General features: G+C 44.0%; 1 protein-coding gene across 1 annotated transcript in view; it reads right to left on the reverse strand.

The window, feature by feature from the left end:
- Window positions 1-705: 705 nt before the first annotated feature.
- HACL1 (2-hydroxyacyl-CoA lyase 1) overlaps window positions 706-17,240 on the reverse strand; it is a 44,407-nt gene continuing 27,872 nt past the window's right edge. Inside the window, exons 10-17 of the mRNA XM_062214963.1 lie at window positions 16,733-16,838; window positions 15,215-15,298; window positions 13,955-14,056; window positions 8,420-8,574; window positions 7,812-7,970; window positions 6,036-6,143; window positions 4,259-4,445; window positions 706-1,522 (exon numbers count right to left, since the gene is read on the reverse strand). Coding sequence (XP_062070947.1) covers window positions 1,490-1,522; window positions 4,259-4,445; window positions 6,036-6,143; window positions 7,812-7,970; window positions 8,420-8,574; window positions 13,955-14,056; window positions 15,215-15,298; window positions 16,733-16,838 — 934 coding nt within the window. The 3' untranslated portion in view covers window positions 706-1,489. The remainder of the gene's footprint in view (window positions 1,523-4,258; window positions 4,446-6,035; window positions 6,144-7,811; window positions 7,971-8,419; window positions 8,575-13,954; window positions 14,057-15,214; window positions 15,299-16,732; window positions 16,839-17,240) is intronic.

Genomic DNA, 17,240 nt, shown 5'->3' on the forward strand with positions numbered 1-17,240 from the left:
TTTTAAAGATTTGTTTATTTTTTTTTGTAAGAATTAGCAAGCTTCCATCTGCTGGTTCACTCCCCAAATAGTCACAATGGCCAAGGCCGGCCAGGCTGAAGCCAGGAGCCAGGAGGTTCCTCCAGGTCTCCTACAAAGGTTCAGGGGTCATCTTCCTCTGCTTTCCTGGGTACATCAGCAGGGAGTTGGACTGAAGTGGAGCAGATGGAACTCAAACCAGTGCCCATATGGGATGCCAGTGCTGCAGACAGTGGCTTAACCCACTGTACCACAGCACCAACCCTGAGAATAATTTTCCAAGTGTTTTGCCAAGTGGATAGACAAGACTTTCAGCATAACTTTTACATTCATATTTATAATCAGCTTTACTGACCATCTGTATTTTTTTAATTATACATTCATGCTCTTGCCCCACTTTCCTCATTTACAAGGATTCTTTATATACGAAGGCTAATGCTGCTGGTCTCAGTGTGGAATGCATACTCTAAGGCTACTAATCCAAATGTGCCCTGCAATTTATTAGTTTGAGAGTATTGCAACTTCTTTTAGTAAGTTCTTTGCAAGAAAAAAACCAAACGACCCTACTAAGTGTAAATGACAAGATCTACTAACTACTGGGGAGAGAGGAAGGTACAGGGTGGTCAAGATAAAATATGAAATGGAAATATGAAATGTGCACCCCAACTTAATGAAAATGACTCTAAGATAATTCTTAGTTTTATTCTGTAGAAGTTGTTTTTTGTTTTTCAAGAATTTTATTTATTTGAGAGGCAGAGACAGGTCTTTCATCCACTGGTTCACTCCCCAAATGGCTGCAACACCAGAGATAAGATGAGCTGAAGCCAGGAGATTCTTCTGAGTCTCCCATGCAGGTGCAGGGGCCCAAGCACTTGGGCCATCTTCCACTGCTTTCCCAGGCCATAGCAGAGAGCTGGATTGGAAGAGGAGGAGCCGCCCCATACAGAAATGGCTGCACCAGCAGAGCTACACCAATTAGCAGCCAGGAGCTTCTTCTGGGTCTCCCATGCGAGTGCAGGGCCCCAAGCACTTGGGCCATCTTCTACTGCTTTCTCAGGCCATAGCACAGAGCTGGATCAGAAGTGGAGCAGCTGGGTCTTGAATTGGTGCCCAATATGGGATGCCAGCACTGCAGGCAGCTTTACCCGCTGCACCACAGCACCAGGCCCCAGAAGATGTTTTTAAAAGACATGTAACTTTGAGAGTATATTTAAAGAAATACTAGTGTATAACAACATTTAGGCAATTATACTATTTATAGAACCTTATGTCTTTCATCATCTAAATGATTATTTCTGTGGTAGAATACTAGTATTTCCATTTTTGATACACTCCTTTACAATAAATGTCATTTAGAAATTTTTTAAATTTTTCTTTGCACAATTCTAATGTTATTATAATTTTGCTGTGGAAAATAAAATTCCATCTTGCAGGCAAAAAACTCCTCAAGCCCAATCATCAGCATCTTTATTTACATATTAGAGCGGGTCAGCCAGTGAAAATCCTAGAAAAAGAAGACAACAAACATTCAGTAAGACAAGACAAAACAACCATCTCAAACTGTACCCTCACTCTTGTTCTGAAATGGAAAAGTCTCACACCCTGGGGGTAAAGTCAAGTTTGTCTTTGGTTCAGTGCTTTTCCCCAAAAGGAGCTAAGGAATCCACTAGAGAACCTTGCCGCCTCATTCTACAAAACACAATGCTGAGTCGTCCTCCACTACAGTAATTAGGGCACAGAATGACTAGAGTGTAGAAGAAGCGGGAAGGAGAGAGCAAATACGGGAGGCCCAGAGGGCCGTGCTCGCAGTCTGCGAAGGCGTGGCAGGAAGACCTGGGTGCATGGGTGCAGTGTCCCCACAGTAGGAGGCAGCCGGCCCACACCACCAATCAGTGACACAGGGTAGATGGACAGTTAGTGAAAAATCACAGCTTGGACACTGTCATGTGCAGGATTCCACTGGAACGAAGACAAATAATGTTGAGGTGATAAATGTAAGAAATATAAGGATACTTCTGGAATTGTACAAGAGGAAGGCAAGAACAGTATTTTTCCAGCAATTCCCGAACAAGTGACAGGAAAGCTGCAGAACAACCGTGGGAAGCAGGTCATTAGAAGGATGACCTTGCTGGCAGAGGGGAACCTCATGAGGGCGCTACGGTGACAAACAGCCCTCAGCACTGTGTGTGCTCATCCAGCTGCTCACAGTGGCTTTGGTTTCCATCCTGATCCCAGCAGGAGGGCTTCCTTGGTCACAAAACTAACATCCCAGTTGCTCCGAAGTATTCATTCCAGTTAGGAATTAATATGATGGCATGAGGTTTTAAAACTGTATACTGCACATCTGGCTGGCAACCCATGAGCCCGTGAGGGCGCGGAGTACATTCTCACGTGGCCAACCCTCCCTTAAAGCTGTCGGCCTGCTCCAGGGAACCCCAGCCTGTGCCGCCTGCCTGTCCCTGTCCTGGCTGGGTGTCTGCACTCACCTCCCTCGTCACCAGGCTGCTTCTGGACCATCTCGGACCCTCTGTTAGGGGTCAATGCCAAAGTCTCCAGTATCTTTTTTACAAAGATTTTAAGTAGAACCTGATATAATCTGGTTTCCAAATTAGTTGATTTACATTTCACTGAATGCCAAAGTAAGTGTTTACCCAGTCATCTCCTGCCTTGTTTAAAAAGCCCCTCACGGTGGATACATGTGCAACCGAGACAAAGCATGTGGTAAAATGACCTGTCGGAAAGCCGGCCGGTATGAAGATGTAAGCACGGGGGCGGTGGGTAAGAGCAGGTCAGCACAGGAGGGGCTGATGTGACACAGGAGATGTGGGTAAGAGCAGGTTAGCGCGGGAGGGGCGACGTGTGAGATGTCATAGGGAGGACAGGTTGCTGAGAACGGGTCATTTTTAGGGCTGGAGTACAAGATTCGGTATAGAAACAACTTAACCTGGGATGGGAGAGGATCACACAATGCCTCTTGTACTCACCTGACTGCTGTAATCTATACTAGGTTTGCTTCAGCAGTCAAGTTTTTGTCACGGGGATGGGTGTTTGGTGCCATGGTTAAGTTGCTGCTTGGGAAGCCTGCACCTCCTACCAGGGTGCCTCGGTGCCTGTCCTGGCTACTCCACTTCCTGTCCAACTTCTGATAATGCGCACCCTGGACAGCAGCAGGTAATGACTAAAGGCTAGGATCTTTGCTACCCTCACAACAGACCCAGATGGAATTCCTGGCTTTGGCTTAGCCCAATCCTGGCTGTTGCAGGCATTTGGGCAGTGAACCAGTGGATGAAAGATATATTCTCTTTCTCTGCCTTTCAAGTACAAAGAAAATACATACTTTTAATTTAAATTTTAGATTTTTTAAGCAGAGAAGTGAGATCCTTCATGTACTGGTTGACTCCCCAGATGCCCACAACAGCTAAGGCTGAGCTAGGCTAAAGACAGGAGTTTGGAACTCAATCCAGGACTCCCATGTGGATGGTAGGGCCCACGTATTTGAGACACTGTCTACTGTCACCCAAGATAGGCACCAGCAGGAAGCTGGACCAGACTGGAGTAGCCTGGACGTGCACCAAGCACTCTGATACAGAATGTGGACACCCAAGCAGTGGCTTAACTTGCTGTGCCACAATGCCCAGTCCAAGGTGACTACCTTTGAACATACCTGCACAAATCATTCTATTACCAGCTCACCCCTGACTGTGCCTTCTCCCTGTCTCCTGGTCTCTCTGGCCTCCCTCGGCTCCTCAGACTAGCCCTGCCCCCGACTGCCACAGACCCTTTGCACATCCCTTCTCTTTGCTGAGTTATCCCTACTCATCCTTGGGGGTCTTGGTTTCAGAGTTTATTTCCTCTGAGAGAAGCCTTCCCTCTAACCCCAATACAAATCAGATTCCTTTGTCATTCGTTTGCTTAGAACTGGGTTCCTTTCTTTATGAGCAACCACCTCGCCCCATCGTGCGCACTTGGTCGTGAGTTTATGCACGGTCCCTCTCCCTTGTCAGCCTATACGTTCATGGAAGTGACAACTCAGCGTGGATCTCAACTACTGCTATTCTTAGCACCTAATGCTACATACCAAACAGTATATCAGCAAATACTGGCTAAATAAAAAATTACCAAACTCAGAAGTGGTTTGGAGACAACTCTGGGTTTAACCGAGTTTCTGTTTGGCAGGTGGTTCTCTGAGGGGGTGGGAGTCAGGCGTCCTTCCTACGTTCTGCTCAGCGACTGCCTGTACCTGGGCCTTCCGCGTGCTCTGCGGCTCGATCAGGATGTTGATGAGACAGGGCTTCGTTGCGTCCGCCAGGGCCTGCTTCAGGGACTTCTGGAGTTCTTCTGGTGTTTGTACAAAATACCCTTTGCCTCCAAATGCAGTCATGACCTGCTCGTAATGTGCGTTTGGCAGGAGACACATTGGAGGGGCCCTAAACAAAGAAAGCTGTGAGGTCAGTGACATTGAACTAGGAAAGGATTCAGAAAGCAGTCATTCCCTGAAGTTACTCATGAGAAAACTTACGCTAAGCCAAAAGGTAAACTTTTACGTCCAGCACTCAAGGCTGAGAAGCCAGCACGGTAAATTTTCCCTGAGTTTTGTGTTTATGCAGCAATGTCCAACAGATGTTCAGTGATGGTGGGAATGCTTTATAATTGTGCCATCTGATAAAGTAGCCACTAGCCACCTACTGCTGTGAGCACCTGAAACGTAACTAGAACTGAGGAACTCAATTTTAAATATCATTTAATTTGAACTGATTTAAATTTAATAACATCCTATATGGCACAAGCTACAATATTCTACTACCATGAACCCAAAAGAAAATGGGATGGTTACAGTAAAATGATACCAAACAATAACAAAACAACAAATGAAGTGAGGCATAAACAAATACAACCCACCCCCTCCTCCACCTCCAGGCTCCCTCCCATCCTGTCCTGTACCCCATGGCCAGCTACCACACTGTCACTGTCAGACTGGCTCTGCCATCAGCCAGCCAGGATTTGGTTAGTGGCAAAAAGAGGGAAGATCTGTGGATCACACATCAGTGGATCACACATTGTAGAAGCATCCATTTTCCTACATGGCGTAGTAGGAACAGTAGGAATGGAAGCATTTCACAATAAGCCCTTTCACTAACAAGGCTTAAGACATTATACTCATTTATCCAACTCCTCAGGGGCTCCCTGATCATAAACTACTTAGATAGTTGTGCAAAGAAGAACCATGAAGACAGGGTTTCTGACTTTTAGGAGGGCTGCCAATCAAAGCAAACAATGCTCATGCCATGTAAGCACATGCCAAAACAGCCACTTTTTTATAGAAAACTTTATTTAATAAATATAAATTTCGAAAGTACAACTTTTGGATTATAGTGGTTCTTATCCCCATAACCACCCTCCCACCTGCAAACCATCCCATCTCCTACTCCCTCTCTCATCCCATTCTTTAAGATTCATTTTTAATTATCTATATACAGAAGATCAACTCTAAGATTTCAACAGTTTGTACCCACACAGACACACAAAATGTCGAGTATTGTTTGAAGACTAGTTGTACTGTTAATTCTCATAGTACAACACATTAAGGACAGAGATCCTACATGGGGAGCAGGTGCACAGTGACTCCTGTTGTTGATTTAACAATTGACACTCTTATTTATGAGGTCAGTAATCACCCATGAGCTGCCAAGGCTATGGAAGCCTCTTGAGTCCACAAACTCTGACATTATTTAGACAAGGCCATAATCAAAGTGGAAGTTCTCTCTTCTCTTCAGAGAAAGGTACCTTCTTCTTTGATGGCCTCTTCTTTCCACTGGGATCTCACAAAGATCTTTGATTTGGGTCATTTTTTGCCACAATGTCTTGGCTTTCCATGCCTGAGAAACTCTCATGGGCTTTTTAGCCAGATCCAAATGCCTTAAGGGCTGATTCTGAGGCCAGAGTAAAACAGCCACTTTTATAAAGCAAGGTTAAAATAGATGAGAGAAAGTAACTATACACAATTCTGGATTTCTTACCGTACAGTAGCATCTTGAAATTTTAACATTTCTTTCCAAGTATCTGCATCAAAACCTTGGTAAATTCCATTATTATTCACCACCAAGATTATAATTGGCAAGCTGTACCTAAAAGAGCAAAATATAAAGGAAATAATTTTTCATTCTAAAGCAATTTCTTGGGGCTGAGATTTTAACTTAAAATTTTCTATGAGCTTTTTATAATGTTAGAGGAAGAAGACAACTTAAGCATTTATTGTTCTAATAAAGAATATCAACGAACAGAAATGGAGTAGTAGACAGAATACAAGATGAGGGGTTGGTAGACCTGGTTCTATCACTGTTTAGCTTTGGACCTCTGGCAAGTCACCGGGCTTTTCTCAATCCTGGTTTTCACAGATCCAGTTGTCATGGGAAAAGTACCTTCCACACTTAATACTCTCTGGTGCAGCATTTCTGGGTGGTTCCTGGCTGCACTGTTTTGAAAGCCCCTTTCTCCTTGCTGAGCTCACGGATGCTGGGGCAGATACACAGTGCTGAGCATACACAGTCTGCACTCAAACCACTGTACCCATCACTAGAAACACATTACATGGTGTATCAGTAGAGAAAAAACGACAATGTCCCCGATGGTACGACAACGACAAAAAGAGCTGGTGACTGATAACTGAAACAGTGTGTGGGCTTTATTTCCTACAGATGTCATGTCTGAGGGAAGAGGGTTAAGACAGAACCAAACTGTACAATGTTAAATAAAAGGATTGTGCTCATGATTCGCTCTCCACACTCAAGGGGGATCATTCCTCTAGAGAAAGCTGACTTCCTCATGTTGTTGTTACTTGGCCACTGATAGACTCTAACAGGCACATGGTTTCCTTTGATCTTGAAAGTTTGACTTAACAAAGCTCTGGGGGTCAGTGCTGTGGTGTAGTGGGTAAAGCCACCGGCTGCAGTGCCGGCATCCCATATGGGCGCCAGTTCATGTCCTGGCTGCTCTACTTCCGATCCAGCTCTCTGCTATGGCCTAGGAAAGCAGTAGAAGATGGCCCAAGTCCTTGGGCTCCTGCACCTGTGTGGGAGACCTGGAAGAAGCTCTTGGCTCCTGGCTTCAGATCGGCACAGCTCTGGCCGTTGCAGCCATCTGGGGAGTGAATCAGCGGATGGAAGATGCCTCTCTCCCTCTCCCTCTCTCTCTCTGCCTTTCAAATAAATAAATCTTTAAAAAACAAAGCTCTGGAAACCCCAAAACATTTACAGAAGTCCTCATAAACAGTCCTGGCTAAGAACAGGATGGATTGATCACAGTTTAAATATGCCCAGGGAAAACAATGCCCATCCTCCCCTCATCCACACACTAATCGGAATGGCTCACATTGACTTGAGTGTCACTTGAAGTCTCCCAGGTCATCTCACCTGTTCCTCACAACCGTCCTCTGGTGAGAACTGTTCCTACTCCCACTTTAGAGAAGAGGCCACCGAAGCTAGGTGAAGTGATTTTAGCAAAGTCACCTGTGGCAGAGCCGTAATTAAATCAGCCTGGCCCAGATCTCCCCGCAGAAAACAAGTGTCCCCCCTCTGCCCCCCACAGTGACCTCAAAGCGGCTTCTGTGCTACAGGTTTTTGGCGTGCAGTGAGGAGGCCATGAGCACTGCCCAGGGGAGGAGACTGGATTCATTTACACTCATCTCTGCATCGTATGCTCAGGTCGTCTTGCGAGTGCTGAATGTTTGCCAAGTGTCTGTCAGGCAAGCGAGCCTCGGTGAGGAAGGAATTCTCTGATTCAGGATTCTGTTTTACCTGCAGATGGTTTCCACCTCCATGCCCGAAAATCCAAATGCGCTGTCTCCTTCCACACAGATGACCCGCTGCCCTGGGTTTCTATCTTTAGCCACGAGAGCAGCTGCAATAGCAAATCCCAAACCGACTCCCATTGTTCCAAAAGTACCAGCATCAAGCCTGTTGGGGAACAAGGCTAAAATAACTCTCCATGGCATGTCACAGACTGGGCTGGCACAAACCTAGTCGTAGTCACATGGTTCATGGAAAAATAAAGAACTGGAAAACATTTTCTTAAATTTTTAGATGGTGAGGAACTAATCTGTGAAGGTTGGGCAAAATGAGAGAAAAAAGCCACATGGGATTGCTTGGAGACTGTAAATGTGACCCTGGAACACGGTACACAGACTGTCACATGATACCGTGGGCATACCAGGCCCATCACATCTCTCTAAAACCTTGCTTAAGAATTCTTTTTATGAAATATGTCCTTACATGGTGAACATGGATGATTATTATACAGTCCTTATACAGTGAGCATGGATGATTCTCAAATGTTTTCTTTATCCACATTATTGTGGTTTCAAGTTTAACACACGTGATTCTAATTTCTTTCCTAGAAGCCTTACCTGTGACGGGGAAGGTAATTTTGAAGCACGGTGCGTCCAATGTCCATAGTATTTGCTCCTTCACTTACCACAAAACAGTCTTGGGGGAGTTGTTCTTGAACATGGTAGAATACTGTGTAATAATTCATAGGCAGGGATTTTTTGGATGCTAATTCCTAAAACAGTAGAGAGAATATAATCAAATAAGACTGGGATAACATGTCAATAAGCTACCATTGAACTTATCGGAAACAGGCAAAACCTATAGACCACAAGGCTCCCGAAGGCTGTACAACAGCCACTCCTGAGAAGCTAACTGACCTAGGAACAATCCCGGGGGACAAGCCAACAAAAACATGTTCTGGGGCCGGTGCTGTGGTGTAGTAGTCTAAGCCTCTGCCTGCAGTGCAGGCATCCTATATGGGTGCCGGTTCAAGTCCTGGCTGCTTCTCTTCCAATCCAGCTCTCTGCTAATGGCCTGGGAAAGCAATGGAAGATGGTCCAAGTGCTTGGGCCCCTGTACCCATGTCGGAGAGCCTGAAGAACCTCCCGGCTTCGGATTGGCCTACCTCTGGCTGTTGCAGCTATCTGAGGAGTGAACCAGTGGATGGAAGACCTCTCTGTCTCTCCTCTCTGTAACTCTGCCTCTCAAATAAATAAATCATTTTTTTAAATATTTATTTATTTGAAAGGTAGAGTTACAGAGAGACAGACAGAGAGAGAGAGAGAGAGAGAGAGAGAGGTCTTCCATCTGCTGGTTCACTCCCCTAAGGGCCACAAGGGCCGGAGCTAAGCTGATCTGAAGCCAGGAGCCTGGAGGTTCTTCCAGGTCTCCCACATGGGTGCAGGAGCCCAAGGACTTGGGCCATCTTCTACTGCTTTCCTAGGCCATAGCAGAGAGCTGGATTGGAAGTGAAGCAGCCGGGACTCGAACTGGTGCCCATATGGGATGCCAGCACTACAGGCAATGGCTTTACCCACTATGCCACAGCGCTGGCCCCATAAATCTTAAAACAAAACAAAACATGTCCCACAGTCCCAGTTTGAGACACTGTCAACAGGGGGCTATCCCTCTTCCTGGAGATGTATGATCCACATTAGCATATTATAAGCTCTGAAAAATCCTACAGTATGTAGAGACGGCTGGGAAACCCCGGATTAAACTAGAAAATCTTATTTGAGAACTCTTAGGATAACACTACCCTAGAAAAACATCTTTATTCCAGAATATTTTCATCTGAAATACGGCCATAAGCTTAAAAATGTCTGACACAAGCATTAGCTTAGTGGTTTAAGAGGCTATTTAAGATCCCCATGTCATATTCTCTCTCTCCCTCTCTCCCTGTGTAACTCTGCCTTCAAATAAATAAGACTTTCTTTTAAAAATAAAGTCTAGATTTTAGAAAACAACTTAAAAATCTGGTTCTCCCCCCACCACACACACACCACAGAGCAGAGGAGACAGGCTACTCCTACTATTCTAAAGAGCCCTGAATGGTGGGAGAACTCCACGGTAAATGTTTTTGTTTGGCATGTGTCTTTCAGAGCCAAGAAAATCACACGGGCTTCAGCACTGCTACTTCTCCTTTGCTGGTGATCATTCCCAAGACAGGTAAGGGATGCTCCTTTACCCCTGTACCAGAGAGGAGTCCTTCCCATCTTAAACTAAGGTAAGTTCTAGGAAAAAGAAAGTATTAGTTATGGTATAGAGCCAGCAGCCAGGAGCCAGGAACCTGGAATCTCTTCTCGGCCTCCCATGCAGGTGCAGGAGCCCAAGGACTCGCCCATCCTGTACTGCCTTCCCAGGATCAGCTGGATCAGAAGCGGAGCAGCTGGGACTTGAACCAGCGCCCATATGGGATGCCAGTACTGCAGGCGGCAGCTTTACCCGCTATGCCACAGCACTGGCCCCAAATGGTTCTTGATAAGAGAAATAGATACTGATTAAAGTTCCAGTGTAAGGCAGAAATCAGGTATAATCAATCCTGCTATAATGCTTGACTTAAAAATGTGACTGTATTCCAACATGATTGCTATATTAGAGAGCAAAATAAGAGTAACTTGAATGTAATGCTGCTTATTCAGGATTCCATCAGTGGGAAACACTAGATGAACACAGGAAACTACAGTCAGTTGGGCTAAGATACATAGGAAAACACAAAACAGTGAAAACATCAGACACAGCCCTTACAAAGAGAAAGTACTGTGTGTGTGTGTGTGTGTGTTGTGGGAGAGGGGCTTAAAAACTTCATGGAGGTTCTGGCATCTTGGCGTAGTAGGTTAAGCCTCTACCTGGGATCCCCACATCCCGTATCAGAGCTCAGGCTATCCCACTTCCAGTCCAGCTTCCTGCCAGTGCACCCTGGAAGCAGCAGTTGATGGCTCAAGTACTTGAGTCCCTGCCACCCATATGGAAGATCTGGATAGAGTTTCTGTATCCTAGCTTGGCCTGGCCCAACGTTGGCTGCTGTGGCCATCTGGGGAATGAACCAGCAGATGGAAGACCTCTCTCCCTATCACTCTGCCTTTCAAAACAAACAAACAAACAAACAAACAAATCTTAAAAAAGGTTCATAGTAAATGCAATTAAAAAATAAAAATATAAACTTCGATTATTAACATAGATTCCAACAGGTTCTAGCACTTTTGAAAGTGATGACACCAGCCACTTAGTCCATCCATCCCTAAAGAACTAAGGGTTCTGGGAGTTCAGTGCAGTCTTTTTTCACATTAATGAGGAAAAATGGGTGCCCATTAAAAGATTTTAAGATTAAAAAACAAAAAGAACCAAATCAGGTCTGTAGGGTAGATGCCCAATGATTTCTCTTAACTCTTGAAAAACTGGCCTTGTCTAATAAGAGGATGAGCAGTCATTGTCGTGGTAGAGGATGACTCTGGTGACGTTTTCCTGCCATAGCCTTGGCTAACTTTCTTGAAACACTCCCGTTAAGCAGATGTTATCATCATCTGGCCCTCCAGAAGGCCAACGAGCAAAATGCCTCGGTCAGCCCAAGAAACTGCTGCCATGATCTGTGCTCTTGACCAACCTGCCCACGCGTACAGTGGACCACTTCCTCCTCTTGGCGGCCATTGCTTTGACTGAGCCTTGTCTTCAGGATCACGCTGGTAGGGCCATGTTCCACCTTTTGTACAATTTTTGGAAGAAATACGTCGTAGTCTTAATCCCACATAGTGAAATGTTCCACTGAAAACTGCTTTTGTCTGCAGCTGGTCTGGACACACAAGTTTTAGCACCCATGCAACGAAGTTTACTCCACGTTTCCAATCAGAATTGTGTACGCCGAGCCAGCTGTTTCTGCTGTGACTCACTGGTTCTCCTCAAGCAGGGCACCAACAAGGTTAATCTTTTCCTCACAAATTCATGTGGTGGTCTGCAGCTGTGGGCTTCATTTTGAACATCACCTCATCCCTTCTCGAGCTACTCATTTGTAAGTGGATTTCTTTGGGGCGCTGCCCCAAAACTTTTCATAAAGCATCAATTATTTCATTATTCTCCCCCGCTAAGCTTCCCCATCAATTTGATGTTTGTTCTTCAATTTTAGCAGAAGTCACGTTGGTGTGATAGGGGTGATAGGGGCTCTTCTCAAACTGATGTCTTAACCTTACTGCCTCCAATTAGATCCCATTCAAACATGTTCACAAGTTAGTATGACTGACAGGTTTTTTTTTTTTTGGTGGAAATGTTGAAATTCATGAATAGTTTTTTCATAATATGAATTATGTGAATTATCTGAAGACTCCCTCATTATACATAGAGGCATAAAGAGTTAATTTAAAAAAAAAAAGATTTATTTGTTTATTTGAAGGTCAAAGAGGAGGGGAGAGAGCAAGTGAGAGTGCGCATGCATGCTAGCTTTCCTCTGCTGGTTCACTCCCCAAATGGCTTCAAGGGCTGGGGCTGGGCTTGGGTGAAGGTAGGAGCCCGGAATTGCTTCTGTGTCTCCCATGTGGGTGCAGGGGCCCAAGTACATGGGCCATCTTCTGCTGTGTTATCCAGGCGCATGAGCAGGAAGCTGGACTGAAGTGGAACAGCCGAGTGTTGAACCATCGCCGATATGGGATGCCGGTGCCAGAGACTTAACCTGTTACCCTATCATGCTGGCCGCCATTGGCTGTTCTACTTTTGATTCAACTCCCTGCTAATGGCCTGGGATAAGCAGTAGAAGGCAGTCCAAGTGTTTCAGCTCCTATACTCACGAGGAGATCCAGATGAAGTTCCTGGCAGCCGTCTGGGGAGTGAACCAGCAGATGGAAGATATCTCTCTGTCTCTCCCTAAGAGAGATTTGTCTCTCTGAAACTTTGGATTTCAAGATTATCTCTATCTCTCTGAGACATCTGACTTTCAAATAAATCTTTAAAAAATTAAATGAAAAAAGGTTATACACTGGATTAAGTTTCCATTTTATCCCCAAATCAATAGATCTTTTATTGCCTTATTAAAATACCACAAATTAGACTTCTAACCTCGGTTCCTGTTTCTGTAGCAGGACAACTTTTAGATCTTATTCATCTGCCTGCTGCACTGCTCCTTTTCCAGAGACATAGGTACTATCCAAAACTTTTCTCATATGCTTGTTTTTACCTGTTGTTGCCTGCTGAATCAAAGCAGCTAAATTTGAAATGAGTTCCATGTCACTGACTTCAAGGGCTAATTCGTCCTTCTGGGCTTGAGATTCTGAACAAGCAGCACCTGAATCCTTCAGATGTACTTTTCACTCCAGAAATCCTAGACTTCAACCACAGACCCTTTCTCTTGAACAACCACGTTGATGAGGAAGTGAGCACCCACAGACCTCAACTTGTGAGGGACCCAGGGTAGCCCCCTTGATCACATTCTGTACGTGACTGCAGATGGCGTGCACGGCCCCCAGTTCCTTTCTAGTTCCCCACCATTTGTCAACCTGGAACCTCCTCTTCTTTGCTCCAAGGTAGCCGAGCTCTCCACTGATGTGAAGTCCCTCTGCAGGGTTCCCCTGGGGCCTTTCAGAACTGTGCACAGCCCTTCAGACAGATCGATGTCGACATTTTCTGTAGAGAATGGTCTTCCTTCTCACAGTAGATGCGGCAAAGAGAGCAAGTTTTCAATTTTGATGAAACAGTTATCGATTATACTTGTATGCCTTGCAGAGTGTCTATCTTGAAGGCAGACAACATGATCTAAGTTTCCAAAAGCTCACCTAACTGTGATGTTCTGTGGCCACATCAAACTGAGGACGCTGAGCCACACCCATCGCCATCTCTGTGACAACTGTCCGGCATCAGGTCACCCCCCTTCCACCACTGCGGTAACTCACAGCTGCAAGCCATGCTTCCCGTGCCAAGTCCTAGAGACACGTCAGCTGTCTCTCAAGGTAGGTTTCTTACTTTTATTTTCACAAGGGTTTTGAAGGGCCCCTAACTCCTTTCCCTCATCAGCCTTTTACTGCCTGATTTTGCATAGCAAGTGATTTTTAGGAATGCAAATACCACATTTTGGCAGGACTCATGGAGCCATAGGCCTGAGCACTCCTGAGTTTCAGGGAGTCTTGTATTACCTGGGATAAAGCTTCGTTACTCTTCATTTTTTCCCTCAGAGTTTTCCACCACTTGCTCTCTGGAGGATACTGCCACAGTGGTTTATGAAATTGTTCTAAAAGCTGGAAAAGAAAGCGTGTAACTTTTTCTTTGCTTTTTGAAAATAAACCAAATTAACATAAAAATCTCTTCTCTTAAAAAGCAATCCTGCTATCCATCCTACACTTCACATCATTCTAGGCAGTAAACAGCTGATAGAAGAGACATGGGAGGCATGGGAAGCTTCTGTTTGTGTCAGTGTGCACACCTCCTCGATGCTGGGGTTCCCACAGCACAGAGTGAAGTGCTACCTCCTCCTCACCTCGCAGCAAGGGGTCTAATAGCCTCCTCAGTCTTCAACACTAGAAGGAAGACTGCCCTCTACACAACTCTTGCAGGAAAGCTGATAAATACAGGAGATAGACCAAATGCTCCAGTGACTTAATCTGTGAGTAGGAACTGCTCCTAATATGGAATAATCAAGATCATACTAATTTGTCATACAAAATCAAGTGACAAACATGACTCCTGTCACAGTGAAATGTAGAAATTATGCACTAGTACTAAGAACCTTGACAAGTCAGATTACAATTTGAAGAGTGAAACACTCTTCATTAAGGAAATAACAAGGCGGACTTTTCCAGTGCATACATCATTTATTGGCTCTAAGTTCAATTCCTTTGAAAGCTGCGGTCCTACTCAGTAAACCACTGGGTCCTACTCAGTAAACCGCTGTTTGCCTACTGAATGACTTTAGATTTTTCAACTACCTTCTAAAAATGTAACGTACATAAACATTAGCTATGTATAGAAGTTATATTTACCAAGTTCCAAAGTTATACTTTAGAGTAGTTTTCCATCCTAAATTTGGTTTAAAATAGACATTAACAGACCTGTCACCAAGTGAATCAAGACAAATAATTTCAAGCATTATCTGTTCCCTAAAGACCAACCCAGGCAGGTGTTTTGCCTACTGGATAGGACACAGTGTCCCATAGCAGAGTACCGGGCTTCCATTCCCAGCCCTGGCTCCCGACTGCAGCTTCCTGCTAATGCAGACCCTGGCAGGCAGAGATGATGGCTCAAATAACTGAATTCCTGGATCAAAGCACTGCTCTGGCCCAGGAGCAGCTATTGTGGATGTTAGGGGAGTGAACCAGAGAACAGGATCTATCTTCCTCTCAAGTTAAAAAGAACAAAAACCAATCTATGTAAACTAAAACCCAGGCAAAAGTTTTTACCTGTTTAGTGACAGCATTTATGTCTCCTAGCAAAGTTACAGCAGGCTTTACATTATTTCCCAATTCTTCTGCACAGATATCAACCTAAGAAAGAGACACAGCTGAGGAACAAAACACGCTTATTCTTAAAACTCTTCGAGAAATTAGTTAAGCCTAAATAAATGAACTGTAACACACATCAAAGAACACTGATATGTAAGAAACTCCTTAACAGAAGTAAATCCATAAAGCTGTATGAATATCACCAGTAGTATACAGAACCTCATCATCTTCCCTCACTGTAAACTCCATGGAATTTGGGGATCATTCCTTTACAGCCACAGGAAAGCATCTGATGGAACCAACCCTGGTTTTCAATGTCATCAATAATGGGGTTCTACTGAGCTACATTTGGAATGTCCACCTAGAGCAGGGGTTCTGACCCCTGAGCACACTTGCTGACTGCATCACCAGTGAGCTTGGTAAACCATGGCCTGCCAGAGCTCACCTCAGAGTTTCCTTTTTTTTTTTTTTTTTTTTTTTTTTTTTTACAGAGTTCAACCAGTGGTCTTATGTAGAACAAACAGAGCAGAGTTTCTGATTTCAGTAAGTGTAGGCTGAAGTTCAGAAAGGTGCGCGTCTAACAGGTTTCCCAGGTGATACTGATGCTGCTGGCCCAGGGGCCATGTTTTGAGGATGACTCCTACAGCACGGCGTTAGCTATCATTTATTCAGAAGTTTCATTTCTTGATGCTTATCACAAGTGAAATGGCTTCTGTAAGGAGGAATAATTTATCTGCCCTAAAGAGGATGCATCTTATTCTGTTATCAGCTGGGCAACCAAAAGGTGGCAACATCCTTCAGTGCAACTCACCGTCTTGCCTGTCTGTGGCACTAGGTTTCAAAGGGCCCATGTGGAAAGGGAATTATTACAAGTTGGGTTGTTGAAAAGTAAAAGGTAGAGTGGGATAAGACAGCAATTACATCTGGGTCATCAAACTTCAAATGAAAATGGCCAACTGTGTAGGACAAACAGATCTGCATGCCACACCTCTGAGGAACGTGGCTTTAAAGGTCGTAATGGTCCATGAGTCTTCAAACAGAAGTCAGGGTGTCCTTCCAGACACTTGGCTTATGACACAGCTAAAATCAGTGTGGATTACAGATTTCCAACCAGAGGGCGAAAGAAAGTGTTGGAGGGCAAAACTCCTTCCTTAACAATATTGAACGTTTCATTCTAAACTACCATCCTACTTAAAAATGTCTTTCCTCTACCTTTAAATGTGAAGAAAAGGCAAATTATACTTTCAAACTCTTTTTTAAACTTGATTTTGAAAAGTCTTCTGATTAGAAGTGGCACATTATGTTTCATCAATTTGAAAAAGCTTACTCTGGTACCTATAATTATGTTAGAGAATTTATAAAGTTCTTCTTTTGTAAAAAGAGAAAGAAAAGCCAAGTAGAAAGCCAAGTAATGGCAGAGAGGGAGAACAATGGACTGCAGACAGCTCTGACTTTTGATCGCCCCTCTCTGGGTACCTGGATGAACTTCACATCTGGCTGATATCTTGGAGGCAGTCCAAAATGTAAAATCCAATTTAGTCTGGCACCAAATAACACAATTACATCAGCATGTTGCAAAGCCCTATTAAAAAAAGAATCTGATATAACAAAAGTATATTTATGTTTCTTATTTAAATTACTTTATTCCTTACTTAAATTACTCAAATTATTTTCTAAAGTATTTCTAAACTCTAGACCATTTGGAACTTCCATTAGACTTCAGAATCCACTTCTAAGGTAAATCTTATCTTTTAAGCTAAAATAATTAATTGAATTATTTATTTAATAATCTAAAATATGAGTTAAGCAGAAAAATACCATAAGCTGTATCTATGCTTCACTACTTTTTTATCATTGAAAAGTTAATGTAAGGCCACTGCAGATAATCTGGAAAAAACAGAAAAATAAACATACAGAAAAAACCAAAATAACCCCATAATACTCTCAATTTATAAACTATTACTAACATCCTGACAAATTTTTT

The sequence above is a fragment of the Lepus europaeus genome, chromosome 2 (genome assembly GCF_033115175.1).
Source record: "Lepus europaeus isolate LE1 chromosome 2, mLepTim1.pri, whole genome shotgun sequence".
In the NCBI taxonomy this organism is placed as follows: Eukaryota; Metazoa; Chordata; class Mammalia; order Lagomorpha; family Leporidae; genus Lepus; species Lepus europaeus.